Source organism: Rhinolophus sinicus, linkage group LG04, assembly GCF_036562045.2.
Source record: "Rhinolophus sinicus isolate RSC01 linkage group LG04, ASM3656204v1, whole genome shotgun sequence".
Classification (NCBI taxonomy): domain Eukaryota; kingdom Metazoa; phylum Chordata; class Mammalia; order Chiroptera; family Rhinolophidae; genus Rhinolophus; species Rhinolophus sinicus.
Window position 1 is genome coordinate 55,076,010 of NC_133754.1, and position 18,084 is coordinate 55,094,093.

General features: G+C 49.3%; 1 protein-coding gene across 2 annotated transcripts; it reads left to right on the forward strand.

Annotated features, from left to right (window-relative positions):
* The first annotated feature begins 522 nt into the window (after positions 1 to 522).
* Positions 523 to 14,266, forward strand: F7 (coagulation factor VII). Of its 2 annotated transcripts, none has more exons than XM_019746603.2 (8): positions 523 to 641; positions 5,792 to 5,952; positions 7,324 to 7,348; positions 7,424 to 7,537; positions 9,179 to 9,319; positions 10,235 to 10,344; positions 12,862 to 12,988; positions 13,591 to 14,266. In XM_019746603.2, exons 1-8 carry the CDS (start codon positions 572 to 574, stop codon positions 14,184 to 14,186), a joined length of 1,344 nt encoding a protein of 447 aa, XP_019602162.2. In that variant the 5' UTR covers positions 523 to 571; the 3' UTR covers positions 14,187 to 14,266. The 2 variants fall into 2 exon arrangements, with proteins under 2 accessions (XP_019602162.2, XP_074185649.1); XM_074329548.1 differs by lacking the exon at positions 523 to 641 and adding an exon at positions 4,689 to 4,761.
* The last annotated feature ends 3,818 nt before the right edge of the window (positions 14,267 to 18,084 follow it).

Here is an 18,084-nt window from a genome sequence, read left to right on the forward strand (position 1 = left end):
AGGAGTTGCCACCTGCAGCTGAAGTGGAATGGGGGCTCAACTAAGGGCAGATGCCCCTTTTCCTGGTGCTTCTCTGCCAGGCACTCTAGCTCCCCTAAGAAACCAGGCCTCCCGGGCGAGGACGGTCCCATGTCTCCTCTGTGGCTCTCATCAAAACATTAACATTCATACCCCAAATATGCTCTCTTTACCAATATTATTACTGTGGGCTATAGTTTTCCACTCGCAGTTTAATTCTGTTTTCCTAAACTGCCGTTGTAAGTCCTAAGGGCTTCAGAATTCTAAATTGCATTTGAGGTGCGTATGCCAAGTGCACCTCCAAACACCTACGTTTCAGAAAAGGCACCTCTGCTTTGCAGACTTGGCCATCCTATTCCTGGATTCCCGTACCTGGCATCCTGGGTTGCAGGCCCTTTCTGTCTCTGATCCCCACTCTAGCACAGCATTTGACACAGTGTTTGGGAGGAAAGGTCTCCCTCCCCCATCCCTCTGGGCACTTTGAGGCTGAGAACTTTGCCCGCCTCCCCCACTGGAATGTCAACAGACTGGGAGTGACACCACCGACCACACCATGGTTTCCCAGCCTGGTGGGCTGGCCCTCCTCTGCTTTCTGCTGGGCCTGCAGGGGTCTCCAGCTGCAGGTATGTTGGGTGGTGGTTATCTATAAACCCGGTGAGAAGGGCAGCCTGGCGGTTGGCAGCCAAGCCTCCCAACCTCACCTTTATTCCTGTTCACCACTGTGCTCGTTCCTGTCCACCGGGACCTTCCAGTTCACCAGGAGCATTTGCTGGCTCCATATGATCTGCTTTCCTTCCAAAAAGCAAACAGCACCCCGGCACTTGCCAGGCATTGGAGGAAAGTGCTATTGACGGTGCACGCTTTGGCAGAATTAGTTTTCAAAGACTTTTGGGATCCTGCAGCACTTTCCTGGCCACCAGTGGGGATCCACACTGTGCAGTTGGAAAAGAGCACAGAATCTGGGGCCCAGGGGTGGGGGTGGGAGTGTGTTTCCCTCTCGCTCTGTTCTCCTGGGCTTTCGGCGTGGGCATACTGGGCTGTGCTGTTCTACCACCACTGTGACAAAGGCCACCCTCCCTGCCCATCAAGTGCCCTGAGAGGCCTGAGTGGGGAAACATGGGTACATGCTTTATAAGCTGTCCTCATCGTGACTCCAGTACGGACTGGTGGCCATGGTGGAAACAAGGTGCTCACACTGTGCTCTAAAATCTAGTTCATGCCATCTTTCGAATCCCACGGCAAGAAACTAGCCTGGGATCTAAGTGGTGGCATCACCCATCCTGATGACCTTAAAGGAGAGCGTTTCCTGCTCCCTAGAAAGTCAGTGCAGCCCATTGTCCTTTCTTAGAGCAGGAAAACAGTGACAGTTGGCAGGTGACTTTCATCTGCCTTGTTCTAGCCTCTTTTCCAAATTCTTTGCAATAATCGTGTGTTACTTTATTACCAGACTTGCCTCTGGTTCCCTGAGAGCTTTGTGGTGCAAATTTTCTCTCCTCCGAGGGCAGATGATTCAGCTGAGCTTAGCCGCTAGCCTGTCCATGGCCTCAGGTCTCAGGCCTCCACCGCTTGCCCTCCCCACATGGGCTCCACGACCACCTCCCAGAAACCTCCATTCTTTGATTTTTCCCTCAACTTCTTCCAAACCAGATCAAGTTCCCAGAAATACCAACAGGCGCAACGCTCTAATTTTAAGTATGTGGTCTCCTTCAGCCTGGGTGGCCAGGGATCACCCACTTCCCCCTTCCTCCCCATCCCCACATTGCATAGCCTTCCTACCTGACGCACTCACTCATCATCCTTCTGATGAACAGGCGGCAGCACAGACAGCCTGCCCTTCCTTCCTAGAAACCTCGGCCTCGCCAAAGCTGATCTCTTGCTGACTCAGTTTCCGCATTTGCTTCTGCCTCACCATGCTGGCTTCATTCCGGATTTCCTCTTCTCTCCCTGCTCACTGCACAGCCCCCCAGCAGCACTGGTCACACACAGCAGGATCGGCCAGGGCCCTGTGAGCGTCCCTGGCCTCATCCACACCCTTGACTTCAACCTCTGCATAATTGTAACTGGTCTCAACGTCCTGGCCTCTATTGCCAAGCCCTCTTCTGGGGTGCAGTCCCCATGTCTGCCTGCATGTCCAAAAGAATCCTCAAAGTCAATGTTTTCAATTTGGTCCCTCGGTGTCTTTGCGTGAGTTCTAAGCCTCACTCACCTTCCTTCCTCATAAGCAAAATGGGGACACGAGCTAGCTGCAAGTAACTATGGGGGTCACTGTGAGAGGATAGGAAGAGGCAAGTGCTCAGGAAGTTCCCAGAGGAGGTTGGAGCTCTTTAGTTCAGGTGGCATTGCAGGGGTGGAGAGAAGAGAGGCAGATACTGAAGGTGACAGCTGCAGAATTGTCTGTGAGGGGTCAGATGCCTCAGAGAAACTTGGCTTGGGAGGCAGGCGGGGCTCTTCCCCAAGACCGGGACTCAGACAGGAAAAGCAGACACAGCTGGGGCGGAGAGGAGGGAGGAGGACCTGTATGAGCTGTCTGTGAATGTGCGTTGGTCTGTAGGGATAGAGATCTGAGGTTCAGACACACTTCTAGGTGGAAATACTTGTGCGGGTTCTGGTATGTGGAGGGAGAGCCGAAGCCGGACATGGAGTGAGGTGGCTCGGAGTACCTTTAGAGTAGAAAGAAAAACCTGAAGGCTACAAGAACTCTACACCAGCTGCCAAGGAGGCTGGAGGGGGTGGGCAGAGAGGGGGGAGGAGCCTCAGAAAGAAGCCCAGTCTCAGTGGCCAGGGGAGGCCGTCCTGAGAAGTAGACAGCGGTCAGCAGGCCTCCTGCCACCAAGAAAAGCCTATGGGGAGCCTGTGGCAGTCACGGTAGCTTTTGCTTACAGTGGATCTAAGAGTCAATATAAGAACCTGGGTGGAAGGTGAGGAATTTTTCTTCAAGAGAGTCATCTTAAAGGGAGAGTGAGAGGGTGGTGGCAAAGCAGAGAAAGTGTTTAGGTGAGTTAGGTGGGAGGAAAGAACTGGCAACACTGGGAAGTAACCTGAGTTCCACAAGAGCTGGGAGGAACAAGAGTGGCATGAAGTGAACGGGACTATTGGCCCTTAATGGAGACAAGGAATGCCGGCCGCTCTCCATCTGCCACCCTCAGCCAGGCCACCCTCCGCCCCTCCCGGGAGTCAGAGCAACGCCTGCCTCTCTCTACCCAAGCCAGCCTCTCCCTGCCACCTGACCTTTCTCAAATGCACATAGCATAAGGCCCTTCTCCCCCATAGGACCCTCCAGTACATCCATTAAAATCTTGATAGAATGTTCTAGCCGATGTGTATTTTAATTACAGAAGTTACGCATGTTGATTGAACACGATTTGGAACAGAATAGCTGTTAACCCCCAAAGTTAATTTTTTATGTGCATTCGTTCAATAAATTACATTTACTCATATATACCTTTTTATTTACAAAAAAGGGATTATATAGTAGATATTGTTTTATTATCTTCTTTTTTTCATTTAATATCACATCTTTTTTTTTCTTTTTTGGAGATTTCCCTTATAAATATGTTAAAGAACAAAAATTCAACTGAGGCAATTTAAAGATCCAATAATCGGCTTTATTGTGTGACTCATGAATCGGGCAATATCCCTTCTAGTAAACAGAGAGGTGCTTTGAAAAGTACAAAGTGGAAGGTTTTTATAGGTAGAAACTGGGCAGGATAAGAAAGTTATTAGCAAGAGGAAAAAAGGGCACCTTTCAATAGGGGAAGGGAGGCAGGGGGCTCATTAAGCCGATTATCACTCTAGTGTTAATCAGGAAATTCCAGACTGATTGGCTTAAGGTCACATTTCTGAGAGAGTCAGAAACTGCAGTTAAGTCTTGATTTTTCTGTCCAGGGGGTAAGCCACTCTACTCTGGGCCTGTTTTTTCTTTTCCTTAACAAATGTGTCTCTTACAAAAGGGTAACTTCCACTCAGTTTTCAGAACTTTTCCTGTGTCTGCTATTTCTTAAAAATAATCAGCCTAAAATAATCATTACGTCAAAGAGGCATATTTTGGGATGACAAGTTCTTCCTTTCAACAGCAAGAGCAGACTTGCTCTTCCCTAACAAGAGCAAGTACTACCGTGTTTCCCCCAAAATAAGACCCAGCCAGAAAATCAACCCCAATGAGTCCCTTGGAGCAAAAATTAGTATAAGACCCAGTGTTATGTTATGTTATGTTATGTTATGTTATGTTATGTTATGTTATGTTATGTTATGTTATGTTATATAAGACCTGGTCCCATATTATATTATATAAGACCCAGTCCTATATTATTGTAAAATAAGACCAAGTCTTACAATTTTTGCTCCAAAAGACGTACCAGAGCCGACTGTTCGGCTAGGTGTTACTTTCGGGGAAACAGGGTATATCTCGAGTCATAAGCCTACAATCAGAGACAGGTAGAAAATAAGAGTAAACAAACAAAAGGGTCCTAATGGTTTACAGTGATGGGCAGTGTGGGAACAGAGTCCCAGAGAGCGGTTTCCAGGCTCTCGGCCTCACGTGGAAAAGTGCTGGCTCAGGTAGTAGATGGCCATCAGCTGTGACTAGTTGGCCATCAGCTGTTACTGGTTAGCCATTAACCACTGATATAACTGCTGTGGCTAAGCTAGCAAGCAGTCAGCAAGGGGTTGGTTGTTGGCAGAGAAGCATGGATTGCAGAGCCTGCTTGCTGTGTCTCCAACCCAGCGGCCAGCGAGACTATAATGGTATGACTCCTCTATCTATGGATCCATGGGTGTTTCTTTTTGGCCTCACCATATCCTGCTTTCTTATGTGGGGAGCGGGAGCAGAGACCCCGCATGACACCATGCATGACAGGTAGTATGACAATTTTTCTATAATAGCAATTTCATTTCTTGTAACCAAGACATAATGAATCTGGAAAATAAATAAGGCAAATCAAACTACTCCAAATTCAAGTAGAGAAAATTTTATATTATCAGACAATAACTTGTTGACACTGATGTGAATGGCAATAAATTAATATCTAATACTAGTGAAGATGGGAAATGAATGTACCTTTCCCATTTGTGTGTTATTTGTAGCTTCAGATAATTTTTTAAATGCCTTACGGTGAGTTTAAACAATTTATTAGAAAACTTTGTAATGATAAAGTTTGAAAACAATTTAATAATACTGTTTGGATATAAAACTATAATGTTAAATTACCTAATAACTATTTTTTTGTCCGGGAGGAAAATTTTTTCCTCCATCCTTCTAGGTTCATCTGGCTGGTTTAAGAATTAAATTGTTGTGAGACAGATTAACAGGAGAAAAGTGCGTTTAATTGCATATATGGGGGATGGGACTCCATAAGAAAATGAGACCCCAATATCACATCTTCTTAAGCATTGTATTCCTGGTGGCAGGGGGCAACCATCACCTGGTTTTCAGGTTATTGTTAGCAATAGCTCTCCTTATAGCTAGGGTTTTGAGCATGCCTCTGAGTATTTCCTTAGAATAAATTCCTAGAAGTAAAGTGACCAAGTCAAAAGGTATGAGCGTGTTAAATTACAATTGAATGAACATATTGCCTTATCCTTGTACATAAGTTCGTGCCATGTTGTCTTGTCTCCAACCAGCCATAAGAAATCACTCCTATTTCGAATTCAGCCATGCCTGTAGGCAGGAACACTTTGATTCCTATTACTGAGTGGGACGAGACCAGTGTGCATGGTTTCTGTGCCATCTCGGCGTGACAGGTTGTGAATGTTTCATGGAACTCCCATTTCTCAGTCTTCATTACCCAGGAGGAAGCCCAAGGCATCTTGCACAGGCAAAGGCGTGCCAACTCGTTCCTGGAAGAGCTGTGGCCCGGCTCTCTGGAGAGAGAGTGCAAGGAGGAGCTGTGCTCCTTTGAGGAGGCCAGGGAGATCTTCAAGAACGATGAGAGAACGGTGAGTTCTCCCTCTAGGGGGCGCCCTCTGAGCCACCCAAACTGTAGGTCTTCAGGAAGGGAGCTCTGAGACAGTAGGAGTCACTCCTGTGTCTCCACTTCTGTGGTTGTGAGTGCTACGGGCCCAGCTGAACACACAGGTGCACAGCCCCTCGCTTTCTCAGTCACTTTCCTTCCTAAGGATGACTTCACTTTCCTTAGATCTCCCACAGCATTCCATACCTCCCCTCGTTACCAAGATCATCCTCCTCTTTGCAAACCATGCATCCTAAATTTTACATCAAAACATATAGTTTGAAAAGCACACGTGATGTGTCCCTTGCCTATCCAAGGAAGGTCCTCTAAAGTTGCCCCTGCTTCACAGAAGTGAGGCTGACAGAGCAGATGTCTAAGACACTGGCCTAGGTGAGCCTCTCATTGCTGCGCACATGTGGGCACCTCTTCAGGGAAGCTTGAGTGAGGAAACACTTAGGAAACCACTGCTTCTTCCACCTGCCCTTGGGCCATATGGATAGAGTAGTCTTCATTTCTGTTTTCATTTTCTAAAAGAAGTATATTTAAAGTGTATCACATCCCTTTGAATACTTCAACAGGAGTGTGGGTCAGGTTACAATGAGATAAGACCACACCTCACACTCACAGGTCACACACCTCACACTCACAGGACACATGCCCCACACTCACAAGACACATGCTTCATATTCACAGGATATCTCACACCCAACAGGAAGTAAGGCTATTTGAGACAGAGGCTAACATGACCCTTTCCATGCAAGTTAAGAATGGTCATATGTTGCTGCTGTGTACCATAGTTTTCCAGAGCAGTTTCAACAGTTTTAATCTTGTTTTATTCTCACAGCAACCCTGTGAGTTTGAATTTAGTCGACCAAAAGAATCCTCAGGAATCAGTTTTATGGATGGAGCCCTTTGCCGTTCATAGAATGCCTCTACATCCACTACTGACCTTCTCCTCACATCACCCCATGTGTATGGATGACCACCCATAGGAGCAAATGGAGGCTCAGAGAATATCTGTGTCTTGCCCCAGATTCACAACTCAGAGGTGGCAGAGTTGGGGTTAATTGGGGTTGAAACTCAGGTATTTTGACTTGGGAGATGGATATTTGTGATCTCTGGTGGCCTTAATGACCTGAGGTGGAGATGGAGGATTAGGAAAAACCTTTCTCCCCCAGATAAGCCCAACTTATCTCCAGAGGAAAGTCTGGCTTCCAGAGCCTATTGCCAAAGGCCCCATGTCAGAAGCTCCCAGCCCACCCCACCCACCCCAATTCATCAGTTCATTCCACGGATACCATAAATGTTTGCTTCTTGTGGACATATGTCTCATGCAGCCTCCTCTTTGTTCCCTCAGAAGCAGTTCTGGATTTCTTACAAAGGTGAGTAGGTAAACAGCCCACTTATATCCCACCCGCTAGCCCTTCTCAACATACTAACACTGACTTATTCCACAGATGAGAACCAATGCGCCTCAAATCCATGCAAGAATGGAGGCTCCTGTGAGGACAATTTCCAGTCTTACATCTGCCTCTGCCCTGACGATTTTGAGGGCCGGAACTGTGAGACAAGTGAGAATCCCATAGCGTGCAGACAGGGTCCCCGGGGGGCTGATGGGCATGGCCTGGTCAGGCGTGGGCTGGGCTCAGCCCCAGGGGAAGCTTGGTCTAGGTGACCTTGAAGGACTCTGCCAATCTGAGAGTCTTGGATCTGGGGTTCTGAGGTGCCAATTCTAAATCTTGATTGCCTCCTATTGCGTTCTGGGAAATATAAAATTCTTGAGTTCACCGGACTGGGATATTCTGTGGAGAGGGCCCCGATGAGAGTCACTACATCACTGCCCAGTTTCCACATATCCCACCAGCCAAGACAGTGGGGTAAACGTGACCTTCCCTACCTGCTATTACAAAGGTATGAGATATTTTTTTCACCTTCCATATGTTAAAGTAGTGCAAAGTTCAGAGGTCCCTAAGACCATCCTCAAGTTTAATAATTTGCTGGAATGACTCACAGAACTCACTGAAAGCTGATATACTCACAGTTACCATTTATAATAGCAAAAAGATACAGGTTAAAAGGGACGAGGTGCAAGCTTCCAGTTGTCCTCTCCCAGGGCAGCCATATGGACAGTCTTTCATTCTCCAAGGCCAAGTAGGACAAGATGTATGACATTCCACCAACCCAGAAAACACACCGAAGCCTCGGTGCCCAGAGATTTTACTGGGGCTCAGTCACGTAAACATGGCTGACCAACCATGTGGCTTACCTTGGTCTCCAGTCCCTCCAGAGGCTGAGCTAATACCATGTGGCCCAAGGCCCCACATGAATCACATTGTTAGACCATCCTGTGTGACCCAAGGCTCTCAGGGAAACAACCTTCTTTTCAGGCAGATTAAATTAAAAGCATCCAACTTACTCATGGTGTGGAGGTCACTTCCCAGCAGCTGAAGGCGAAGGCCAGGCCTCTCTTTGAGCATGGTTAATCCTTTCCCACTCACGTGTACATTCTGATGCTGAATGAGCTCTTTTGGGCCTCAGCCAACTTCTGCTCGAAGCAGAACAGAGGCCAGATAGTGTGACAGACTAAGGAAAGAGGCTTCCTGCCACTTATTTGGGGCTAGAAAGCCTCAGTGTCTTTGCCCAGACTTGGGTGCTCAGCTGTTCTGGTGTGCATTCACTTCTAGGACTGGCCTTCCCGCCAGTGGTCTTGGACTTTCACAGCAAGCCAACCCTGTTTCCTTCACCAAACTGCTGTCTTTCAGAGTCAGGTTGAATCTTCCTCATCTCTGCCTGTCCAAATCAGTGGTTAACCCCGGACCGGGTCACTGGCCACCAGGGCCTGACTACAGAGCAGTCCCTTCTATCTGGCCTCTCACTGGCAGGCCTCTGCTTGAGTTGGACTCTTACTGTCTCCAAGGGATTTTTTGCTTTCCTCTGGCCCTTTCAACTGCCCACCAGCTGCTACCAGGGGTGATAGGTGGAGGCCACTGCTTGCTGGCCCTGTGTCCCCACTGGCTAGGTTGCTCAGACATGAGTGAGCACCCAAACACCGGGTCCCACCTTTCTGGATCAATCTGTAGAGTGGGGTAGTGCCAGGCTCAGTCTCTGTAGTTGGCAGCTGAGCACCACCTTCATACAGAACTCTGTCCCTGGCCCAGGGAAGGTTGGCCACCACCAGACGCCCCTCTCAGGCTGTCTCCTTCTGTCCTCAGACAAAAACGACCAACTGATCTGTGAGAATGAGAATGGAGGCTGCCAGCAGTACTGCAACAACCACGTGGAGACCAAGCGCTCCTGCTGGTGCCACAAGGGGTACACACTCCAGGCCGACGAGGTGTCCTGCGCACCCACAGGTAACAGGGTCCTGCTCCAGGGCTTGTGTGCTGTTTCACTTCCGGATGAGCAGTCACCAATTCCTGCCCTGCCACAAGTTCTCTTCTTGGCTAAACAATGAGACGGGGTGGCATAGCACTAACTGAGCTTCCACCACCTGCTGACCACTGCATGTTCAGAGGCAGGGAGGACACAAATCTGGCCAGGGCAACAGTGGACAGGACAGAGCCTTGATTGCAGCTCCCTGTGTGGGCCTCAGGCCCCCTGCCCATTCTAGGTGGGCCCAGAGGAGCGAAACGAAGCCCCTGCCCCACTTCCAGTTCTCTCTGCCGGGACTCTACACTGCCACACCCCGTGTCTGTACTGACTACAACACAATTCTGGATATCAAATCTTTTTTAAAGGCAAGCACTTTCAGGAAAATTACTCCAAACCAACATCAAACTAATGGGGCTGCAATTCCAAAGCCTGGGGCACCCCTCTCCCTCTGTGTCTTCAGAAGTAGATGTACCCAGCCTGGTCAAAGCAACCTGAAATTCAGCTGCCACCTCTAAACATTTTCTTTTCTGACCCAAGAACTTCACTGGAGCAGACCAAAAACTAAGAGTGGGATCAAAATAGCGGCACAATTGTCTGAGGGGCTGGTTAGCCTTTAGACAGAGTATCATTCATCATTTAGGAAATTCAAGCAGCATTTCTTCCCCTTGGAAAAATTAGCAGAACCCAGTTTCAAGAAGTAGGGCCCTCTGCTCCTGCAACAAAAGCCCTTGCTCCATCTACTCACCCAGCAGCTACCACAAGGGCACTGAGGCGTCCCATAGCCCCAGGCAGGAGCCAGAGGCAGAACCACTGCCTGCAGGGCTCAGAGTCCTCTTCTCACTAGCGCGTTCATCTATCATAAATCCCCACGTCTTGCTGACTTTTGTTTTATACAGTTGAATATCCATGCGGAAAAATACCTGTTCTGGAAAAAAGAAATGCCAGCCAACCCCAAGGCCGAATTGTGGGTGGCAATGTGTGCCCCAAAGGGGAGTGTCCCTGGCAGGTAAGGCTTCAGGGCCCCAGGGTCACGCGGAACTTCAAAGAGAAAGTGGGCAGGTCAGCCACAGGACACCCCAGGCCCCAAGTTACCCCTGCTCACGGAAGTGTTTCAGTGGATTTCCTCTTTATTCTGAGGTCCAGTTGTTGACAACAGCCTCCATTCATCTCAGATTTCAGTGCTCCCAGCAGCACCTCTGTCAGTTTACTTATTCTCTTCACACTGCTTCATCTCACTCCCCTTTTACAGATAAGAAACTGAGACCATACAACTAATAAATGGTAGAGGCAGGATTTGAATCCAGCTCTGTGACCTCCAAAGCTCCATATGGAAGCTCTATCTCCTCTGGAAGCTGAGATTTTTTTTTTCTTTTGTATGCCAGACATTGTTTTTTTGGTTTTTTGTTTGTTTGTTTTAATTTTATTATTTTTTAAATTACCATGGCTCCACCCCTCCCCCTTGGCAACCATCAACTTGCTGTCCATAGGGTTTGTTTCTGTTTTGTTTTGTTTATTCATTTATTTTGTTTTTTTAGATTCTACTTATAAGTGAGCTCATACAGTATGATTCTTGATCCGTAATAAAGTCCTCCTGCAGGCCAGGAAGCTGTCCCCGGCATGTGGTCAGGTCTATGGGCCATGGCTCCTCCAGGATGCCTGTCCGCAAGGCTGCCTATGAGCCTGGTACCACTTGGAAATGCAGAGTCTCAGGCCTCTGGACCCACTGGGTCAACATCTGCATTTCATGAGAACGCAGGGATGTGTGCACACTCAAGTGTGAGAAAAGCTGCAACTGAGACCTACAAACTCAGGTCTGAGCCCGAATCAGTGACTCTTCTTTAACCTTTCATTCTGGGACACCCCTAGTTAAACAGTTAAAAATATTTAGAAATAAAAGTATGAGAACCTTGTAGGGGAAATTGGAGAATCGCGGTCATCCTTGGCCTGACCCCAGACTCAGGGCAGCTCCAAGCCTCTCATTTCGTGGCCATCTGGCCCCTTCAGACACTCTCACAAGTTGCGTCTCTTGCTGAGCTCGCAGCCTTGTGCCCTCCTGGCCTCCCCCTGCTCCACCCCACCTCCCACAGCAGTTGGGGCCAGGGTGAGGCCTTTGCAGGCCAGGATCCACTTCTCAGCTTTACAGAACCCTGGTTTTTGGCATCCAGAGGAAGGATCTGAGTTAGACACACCCAAATGGGACCAATATGTTCACCAGAGTCCCCTGTAATTGGGTGGCAAAGCCTCTCCGAGGTCGAGGCAGAGCTGGTCCCAGAAATGGGGATTTCTGTGCCTTTACAATGGGGAGCTCTCAGGTGGGCTTGCTGGGGGAAAGTGCAGAAGGCACTACTTCCCAGCATATACTCCTCGGGCCTGGCCCCGCCAAGACCTCATGTCTCAGTATCATTTAACCCCCACAATCCCACCCAAGAGATAGGTGCATGCTCACCCCATTTTATAGGTGGGGATACTGAGGCCCAGCAAGATCCAGTGCCTTGCCCACATCAGGACTGAGAGTCAGGTCCAAAAGGCCCAGATCCAGCTTGTTAAAACCACTCCAGACCACCCCACTCATATCTGCAGCCACAGATTCACTGTCATCCAGGGCAGGGTTAGATTTTAAGGGGGTTTCAACTGACAGGGCCTGTGACCTTGAGCCTGAAGGTAGCTCTTTTAATCCATCATGGGAGAATTTTATGGTGGCTTTTTATTTTTCTCCAAAAGGCCCAGTAGTTGCCAGGTTGGGTGAGAAGAGGGGCACCTCCTCAGAACCATTTGTCCTGCTGTTCACAACTCAGCACATGAGGCCTCAGATTGGCTGACCCCATTTCCAGTCTCTTCCCTCCCTGGCTGATCCAACTTAACCACAACACATGGTGACCATCGAAAACCAGACCAGGACTGTTTACCAGCTGGTCCATATTACCCACGGCCAGGCCTCCCTCTGGCCTTGCAATTCCTACTGTCCACAGGCCAACCTGGCCAGAGACAGAGATTCTCCCATCCATCGTGGGAGAATTACTGAAGGGCAAATGTCTCCCTGCAGGATTCATTCAAGGATCCGCTCAGCACCCTCTGTGCTTTTAGGAGGAAGGAAAGAAAAGGAAATATTTATTGAGGGTCCACTGTGTGCCTAGAGCCACGCTCAGTGCTTCACTGTGGTGCTTCATTCACTCCTCACGTGCTCTGGGAGCATCACGCTTGGCCTGATCTTTGCAAATCAAGCATGTTGGGGCAAGCGTGGATGACCATACTGGGAGACGCACAAACGAATCCAGCATCAACAATTTTATTGCCAGGCCAGTGCCCGTGAGCTTCCCCTTCCCGTAGCTACACGGGGAAACAGCCTGCTGGAGCAAAGTTGCAACAGCTTTGCCCAGGAAGGGTTCTGGGGAGGCCCCAGGATTTCAGAAACCATCCTGTAAATGCAGCCCATCCCTGAGGTGCAGGGCAAAGGTGAGTCTCCAAGGAAGGGGATCCCAAGGACAATAATGTGACCTTCCAATGTCTGTTGTGCCCTTGTCAGGCTGCTCTGAAGCTGAAGGATGGCCAGCTGCTGTGTGGGGGAACCCTGATTGACACCACCTGGGTGGTCTCTGCAGCCCACTGTTTTGACAAAATCACGAGCTGGAAGAACCTGACAGTGGTAGTGGGTAGGTTTTTGTCACCTTCTGATAAGAACAATTCTTGAGTGATAACAACTCAGGGCTAAGATTCAAGGTTTTGAACCACCAGCTTCCTCAACCAGATGAACTTCTCAAATAAAAAAAAGTGGGCAGCATCTGGACAAACCCCAGTGCTCACAGGGAGCCACTGTGGCCACCGTCCCCTCAGCCTCTTTCCCACCCAAATAAAGACATGTGGGGCAATGCTGTACCCAATTGCCTCGCTTGGGCCAAGAGCCCCAAGGGGGATGCAGCTGCCCAGGGCTCCATGGGCCACCATGGACGGACCTCTGCTTGGTGGATTTATGGGATGACAAGGACCCCCAGAGAGGCCCAGGCCCTGTCTAGAAAGAACTGGGGAATCAGGCACATATAGCTGCCTGGTCCAGCACCCCAGGTCCCAGATTCACCCTCAATTCACACTCTGCATGGAGCCCACCAGTGGCCACTTGGGAAGGCTGCTCTGGCCAGCTTGAGGGTGATATAGGGCTCCACTGCCCCAAAGGAGGTGCCTACCCTATTGAGATGCTGGAAGGGACATTCCCTAAGGCTGCAGGGCAAGGGGCCTGAGCAGTGTTGGTCTCCCACAGGCGAGCATGACCTGAGTGAGGAGGATGGAGATGAGCAGGAGCGGCACGTCGCTCAGGTCATCATGCCAAACAAGTACGTCAGAGGCAAGACGAACCACGACATCGCCCTGCTCCGCCTGAGCAGGCCCGTGGCCTTCACAGACTACGTGGTACCTCTCTGTCTGCCCGAGAAGACCTTCTCTGAGAGGACACTGGCCTTCATCCGCTTCTCGTCTGTCAGCGGCTGGGGCCAGCTCCTCGACAGGGGCGCCACTGCCCTTGAGCTCATGACCATCGATGTGCCTCGGCTGATGACCCAGGACTGCCTGGAGCAGTCAAAATGGAAGCAAAATTCCCCAAAGGTCACAGAGAACATGTTCTGTGCTGGCTATCTGGATGGGAGCAAGGACGCCTGCAAGGGGGACAGCGGGGGCCCACATGCCACCAAGTTCCAGAGCACATGGTACCTGACAGGCGTCGTCAGCTGGGGTGTGGGCTGTGCCGCCAAAGGCCACATTGGCGTGTACACCAGGGTCTCCCAGTACACCGAGTGGCTCCACAAGCTTATGAGCTCGAAAGCACCCTCAGAAGGCCTCTTCCGAGCCCCATTCCCCTAGCACTGCTGTGTCAGCTCCACGGACCTTCCTCTTGTAAAATAAAGCTGCTGCTGTTTGGGCTGTCCTGGCATCAAATCTCATACATTCTTTTGCTGTTCTTGGAGTGGAGAGGAAGGGAGGGAGAGAAACAGAGAGACTGCAAGAGAGACAGAGAAGGAAAGATAGAATGAAAGAAGGAGAGACAGGCCCAGAGAGGAAGAAAGAGAATGAAGGATGGAGAGAAAGATGGAGAAAAGAATAGAGAAAGACCAAGATGAGAGGGGTAGAGAGAGAGGGAGAGACAGAAAAACTGAGGGGAGAGATTCTAAAGAGGTAGAGAAAGAGACTCAGAGATTCAAAAAGATATACTGAGAGGGAAATAGCGAGAGACACATGGCAGTGGGCCAGGGAGACAGGAAGTGCTGCCATGGAGACAGAAGTGACCTTGCCTACACATTTCTGCTTCTCAGGACCGACACAGCGGAGCTATGCACGCATGTGTTCAGTCAGTGATGTGTGCTACTTTCTGAGGCTGTCTTTTAACTTTCACCTTTTTTCTCTCTTATACAACTATTTCATCTTCATTTCAGATAAATTAAATTGGAAGCATCATCCATTCACCTTGGTGGATATCATTCCAGATTTGTTCTGTGCATGTATCTTTTACCATAAAAATGAACTACATTGAACACTCTATACACCTGAAACTAATAACAAAAATAAAATAAAATAAAACCCTTGTTTGGAATAACTCAAACTCTAGCATCTGGCAGTAAAAATGTTCTGATCTAAATAAATAAATAAATAAATAAACAAACAAACTAACTGGAAAAAAAAACCACTCTCCATACCATTTACCATTTGTTCTCCCCACAACAAACAGCTGAATCTCCTTAGTGCATTTTTTCTGGCTGCCTGCCATTCATAGATTGTTTACATTCATTTCATTGAGACCCTGGTGTTTATCATCAAGCTGTCTTTTCTTTCACAATTGCCCACATAACTGAAATGGGAGGCTGCTTTTTTAAACTGAGAGCTCTCTGATGGATTTGAGAAGCTATTGTTCCCACAACCCTGTAGAACTGGATGTTTCCTTCCTGCCAAGGCCCTCGTTGATGACACTCTTCAAAGAGAGGGCCAGGGACGCTCCACAAAATGCAAGTTTCCAGGTCCTGCCTAGGTCTGTGGGATCCAAGGTGGGTAGGACCAGGTGAGTTACATTTTTATCCAGAACCTCAGGTAATTGTGGGCACACTAAACCATAGGTCTTAGGTGAGAAGGAAACAAATGATCAAAGTTCAAGTGGGTCCCACCTGAACTTGGTGAAGGTGGGTGGAGCAAACCCGGCAGGCACCCGCCTCCCTCAGGATATGACTGGAGACAGCTAGTGGCCTGGCCTGTGCCTGGAACACCAACGGTGTTTAACACATGTGAGTTAGGGTGCCAGCACTTGCTCTGCAGAACAGTCAAGTCATATTTTGTTTAGAGGAGACCAGGGTCTGCAAGCTAATGCTGGTGCTGAGTGCTAGCCACCTGGTTTTGTAAATGAAGTTTTATTGGGACCTACTGTTCCTTTACACATCATCCATTGCTGCTTAAAAGTGCATCATTGAGGGGTGGTCAGATAGCCCAGTTGGTTAGAGCACGAGCTCTGAACAACAGGGCTGCTGGTTCGATTCCTACATAGGCCAGTGAGCTGCGCCCTCCACAACTAGATTGAAGACAACGAGCTGCCACTGAGCTGCCAGAGGGGCGGCCAGATGGCTCAGTTGGTTAGAGCACGAGCTCTCAACAACAAGGTGGCAGGTTCAATCCCCGCATGGGATGATGGGCTGCGCCCCCTGCAACTAAAGATTGAAAACAGCAAGTGGACTTGGAGCTGAGCTGTGCCCTCCACAACTAGATTGAAGGACAATGACTTGGAGCTGATGGGCCCTGGAGAAACATACTGTCTCCCAATATTCCCCAATAAAAAAAAAATTAAAAACAAAAAAAGGCTACTTTCAAAAACAAACAAACAAAAAAACAGGGCAGTATTGAGTAACTGGGATGGAGACTGGCCAAAGAGACCATCTGACCCACAGACCTAAAATATTCACAATCTGGGTCTTTACAGACAAGGCTTGCTGCCCTGGTCAGGATGTAATTTTTAGGGATCTCACCAAGCGATGGCATCTGCACTTTAAGAGACCCGACAGGGCCAGACCTCCTGGAGTCAGTCTGACTCTGACTCTTTCTCTTGGCCAAGCCGCTGACTCTCTGTGTGCCTTGTTTTCTCATCTGTAAAACGGGAGCCCACTGCGATGCTTTTCAGGAGGATGAAACCGCTGCACATGACATGAGACATCTGGGAGCACTCAATTATGTCATCATGGACAGTAAAGCCTATTTGCAAACACCCAGATGTCCTCCAGCTCAACAGCTCAGCTATAGACATTTAGGGGAAATTCTGCAACCAAAATGTAAGAGGTCTCAGGAGGAATGAGCCCAGCGAGTCTCTTGTTTCTCTGGAAATGAAAGCAGTCTGGACCCTCTTCCTGGGAAAAAAAGGGGGGGAGGAGAGATGAGGTCCTGGAAAAAAGGGGGGAGATGGGGCTGAAGGGGCCAGGCCAGGAGACCCCCAGACACACATTGGGTTAAACAGAGTCCTGTGTATCACTGGCTTTGCCTCGGTTTCCCCAGCTATCAATGGGACACAGGCCCTACCTCAGAGAGCTGTTCGTAAACATGGGTGCCAGGTGACATCAGGACAACACTTGATGTACTAACCGTTAGGGATCATGTCCATCTTTCTGTGAGTGGAGCTCAAATCATTTCCCACTCACCAGGGGCTGGGGACAGGCAGGGACTCACACAGAATATGGCCTCCTCCCACATGCTAAACGTGCCCAGAGACATCATCACAGCATAAATTGACCAGGTGAGACAGGCCCAAGACATCAACTGCGGGTTATCCCTGAGGACCAGGCTCTGCACATCACAGTGATCACCCCCAGGTAAAGACCACCCTGACCTCAGCCCCCAGAGCAGGAGCATTTTGGGACCACACTGATTCACTCAATCTGTTGGTGTTTATTGAGCATCTACTGTGTGTCAGACACTCCTCTAGGTACTAGAGACAGAGCAACAAACAAGCTAGACAATGGTGCTTATATCCCAGTGACCACGGGCCTTGGATAATAATCAGTCACCACATGCAGAATCAGTCCTGGGTGATGGGTGCTGTGGGATAGAGTGCAGTCTTTTTCTGCCTCTCTCAATGAAGTATTCATCTTGCCAGCGGGTTCTGAAGACTTTTCCTCCAGAACCTGGAATCTGGCTGCAGAGACCTTGGTCAGCCCAAGAGCTCAGGCTGCATCCCGACGCCTTGAGGAGGTTTCCAGGCTGGGAGAGAAGCCTGGACCTGGTGTGTACCCTCTGTGTAGCACGCACACCTCCCTCCCAGCATGGCTGCCAAGGGGGCAGTCTGCTTCTGGTGACCTGAGATGATTTGCCTTCCCCTGGCATTTACCATTTGTTGTAAAGACACACAACTTTGAGATCTGGAATCTCCCTGGGATGAGAGCCAAATAGTGAGACTTCCGTATCCCTGGGACACAGTGCCCTCCATATATCTTGGCCCTACATGAGAGGAGTAGGGAATGAGAGCCATGGGAGAGGGCTGGATGCTAAAGCTGCCTCCAATCCTGGTCCTCAGGCATCATGCCACCCTCCATGTTCTCTCCTGGATGACCTGTACTGAGCTTTGCATAAGTGAGAAATGGACGTCACCGTGAGGCCTCTGACTCAGGGCTCATTCTCCCCAGCCCCCAACCTGGCCCTCAGTAGGGGTATATGAGGTGGTCGTGTCAGGCTAAGCCATGAGCCTCCATGGCGCACCCAGCAGGTCCTCTGTGCACAGCCCCTCCCAACCTCGGGC

What these genes read in the sequence shown, in the direction of transcription:
- F7 (XM_019746603.2), top strand. Translation starts at nt 572, where the DNA reads ATGGTTTCCCAGCCTGGTGGGCTGGCCCTCCTCTGCTTTCTGCTGGGC. An exon ending in GCAGGGGTCTCCAGCTGCAG is followed by an intron (nt 642 to 5,791) that starts GTATGTTGGGTG and finishes CCCATTTCTCAG; the next exon opens with TCTTCATTACCCAGGAGGAA. An exon ending in GAACCTGACAGTGGTAGTGG is followed by an intron (nt 12,989 to 13,590) that starts GTAGGTTTTTGT and finishes GGTCTCCCACAG; the next exon opens with GCGAGCATGACCTGAGTGAG.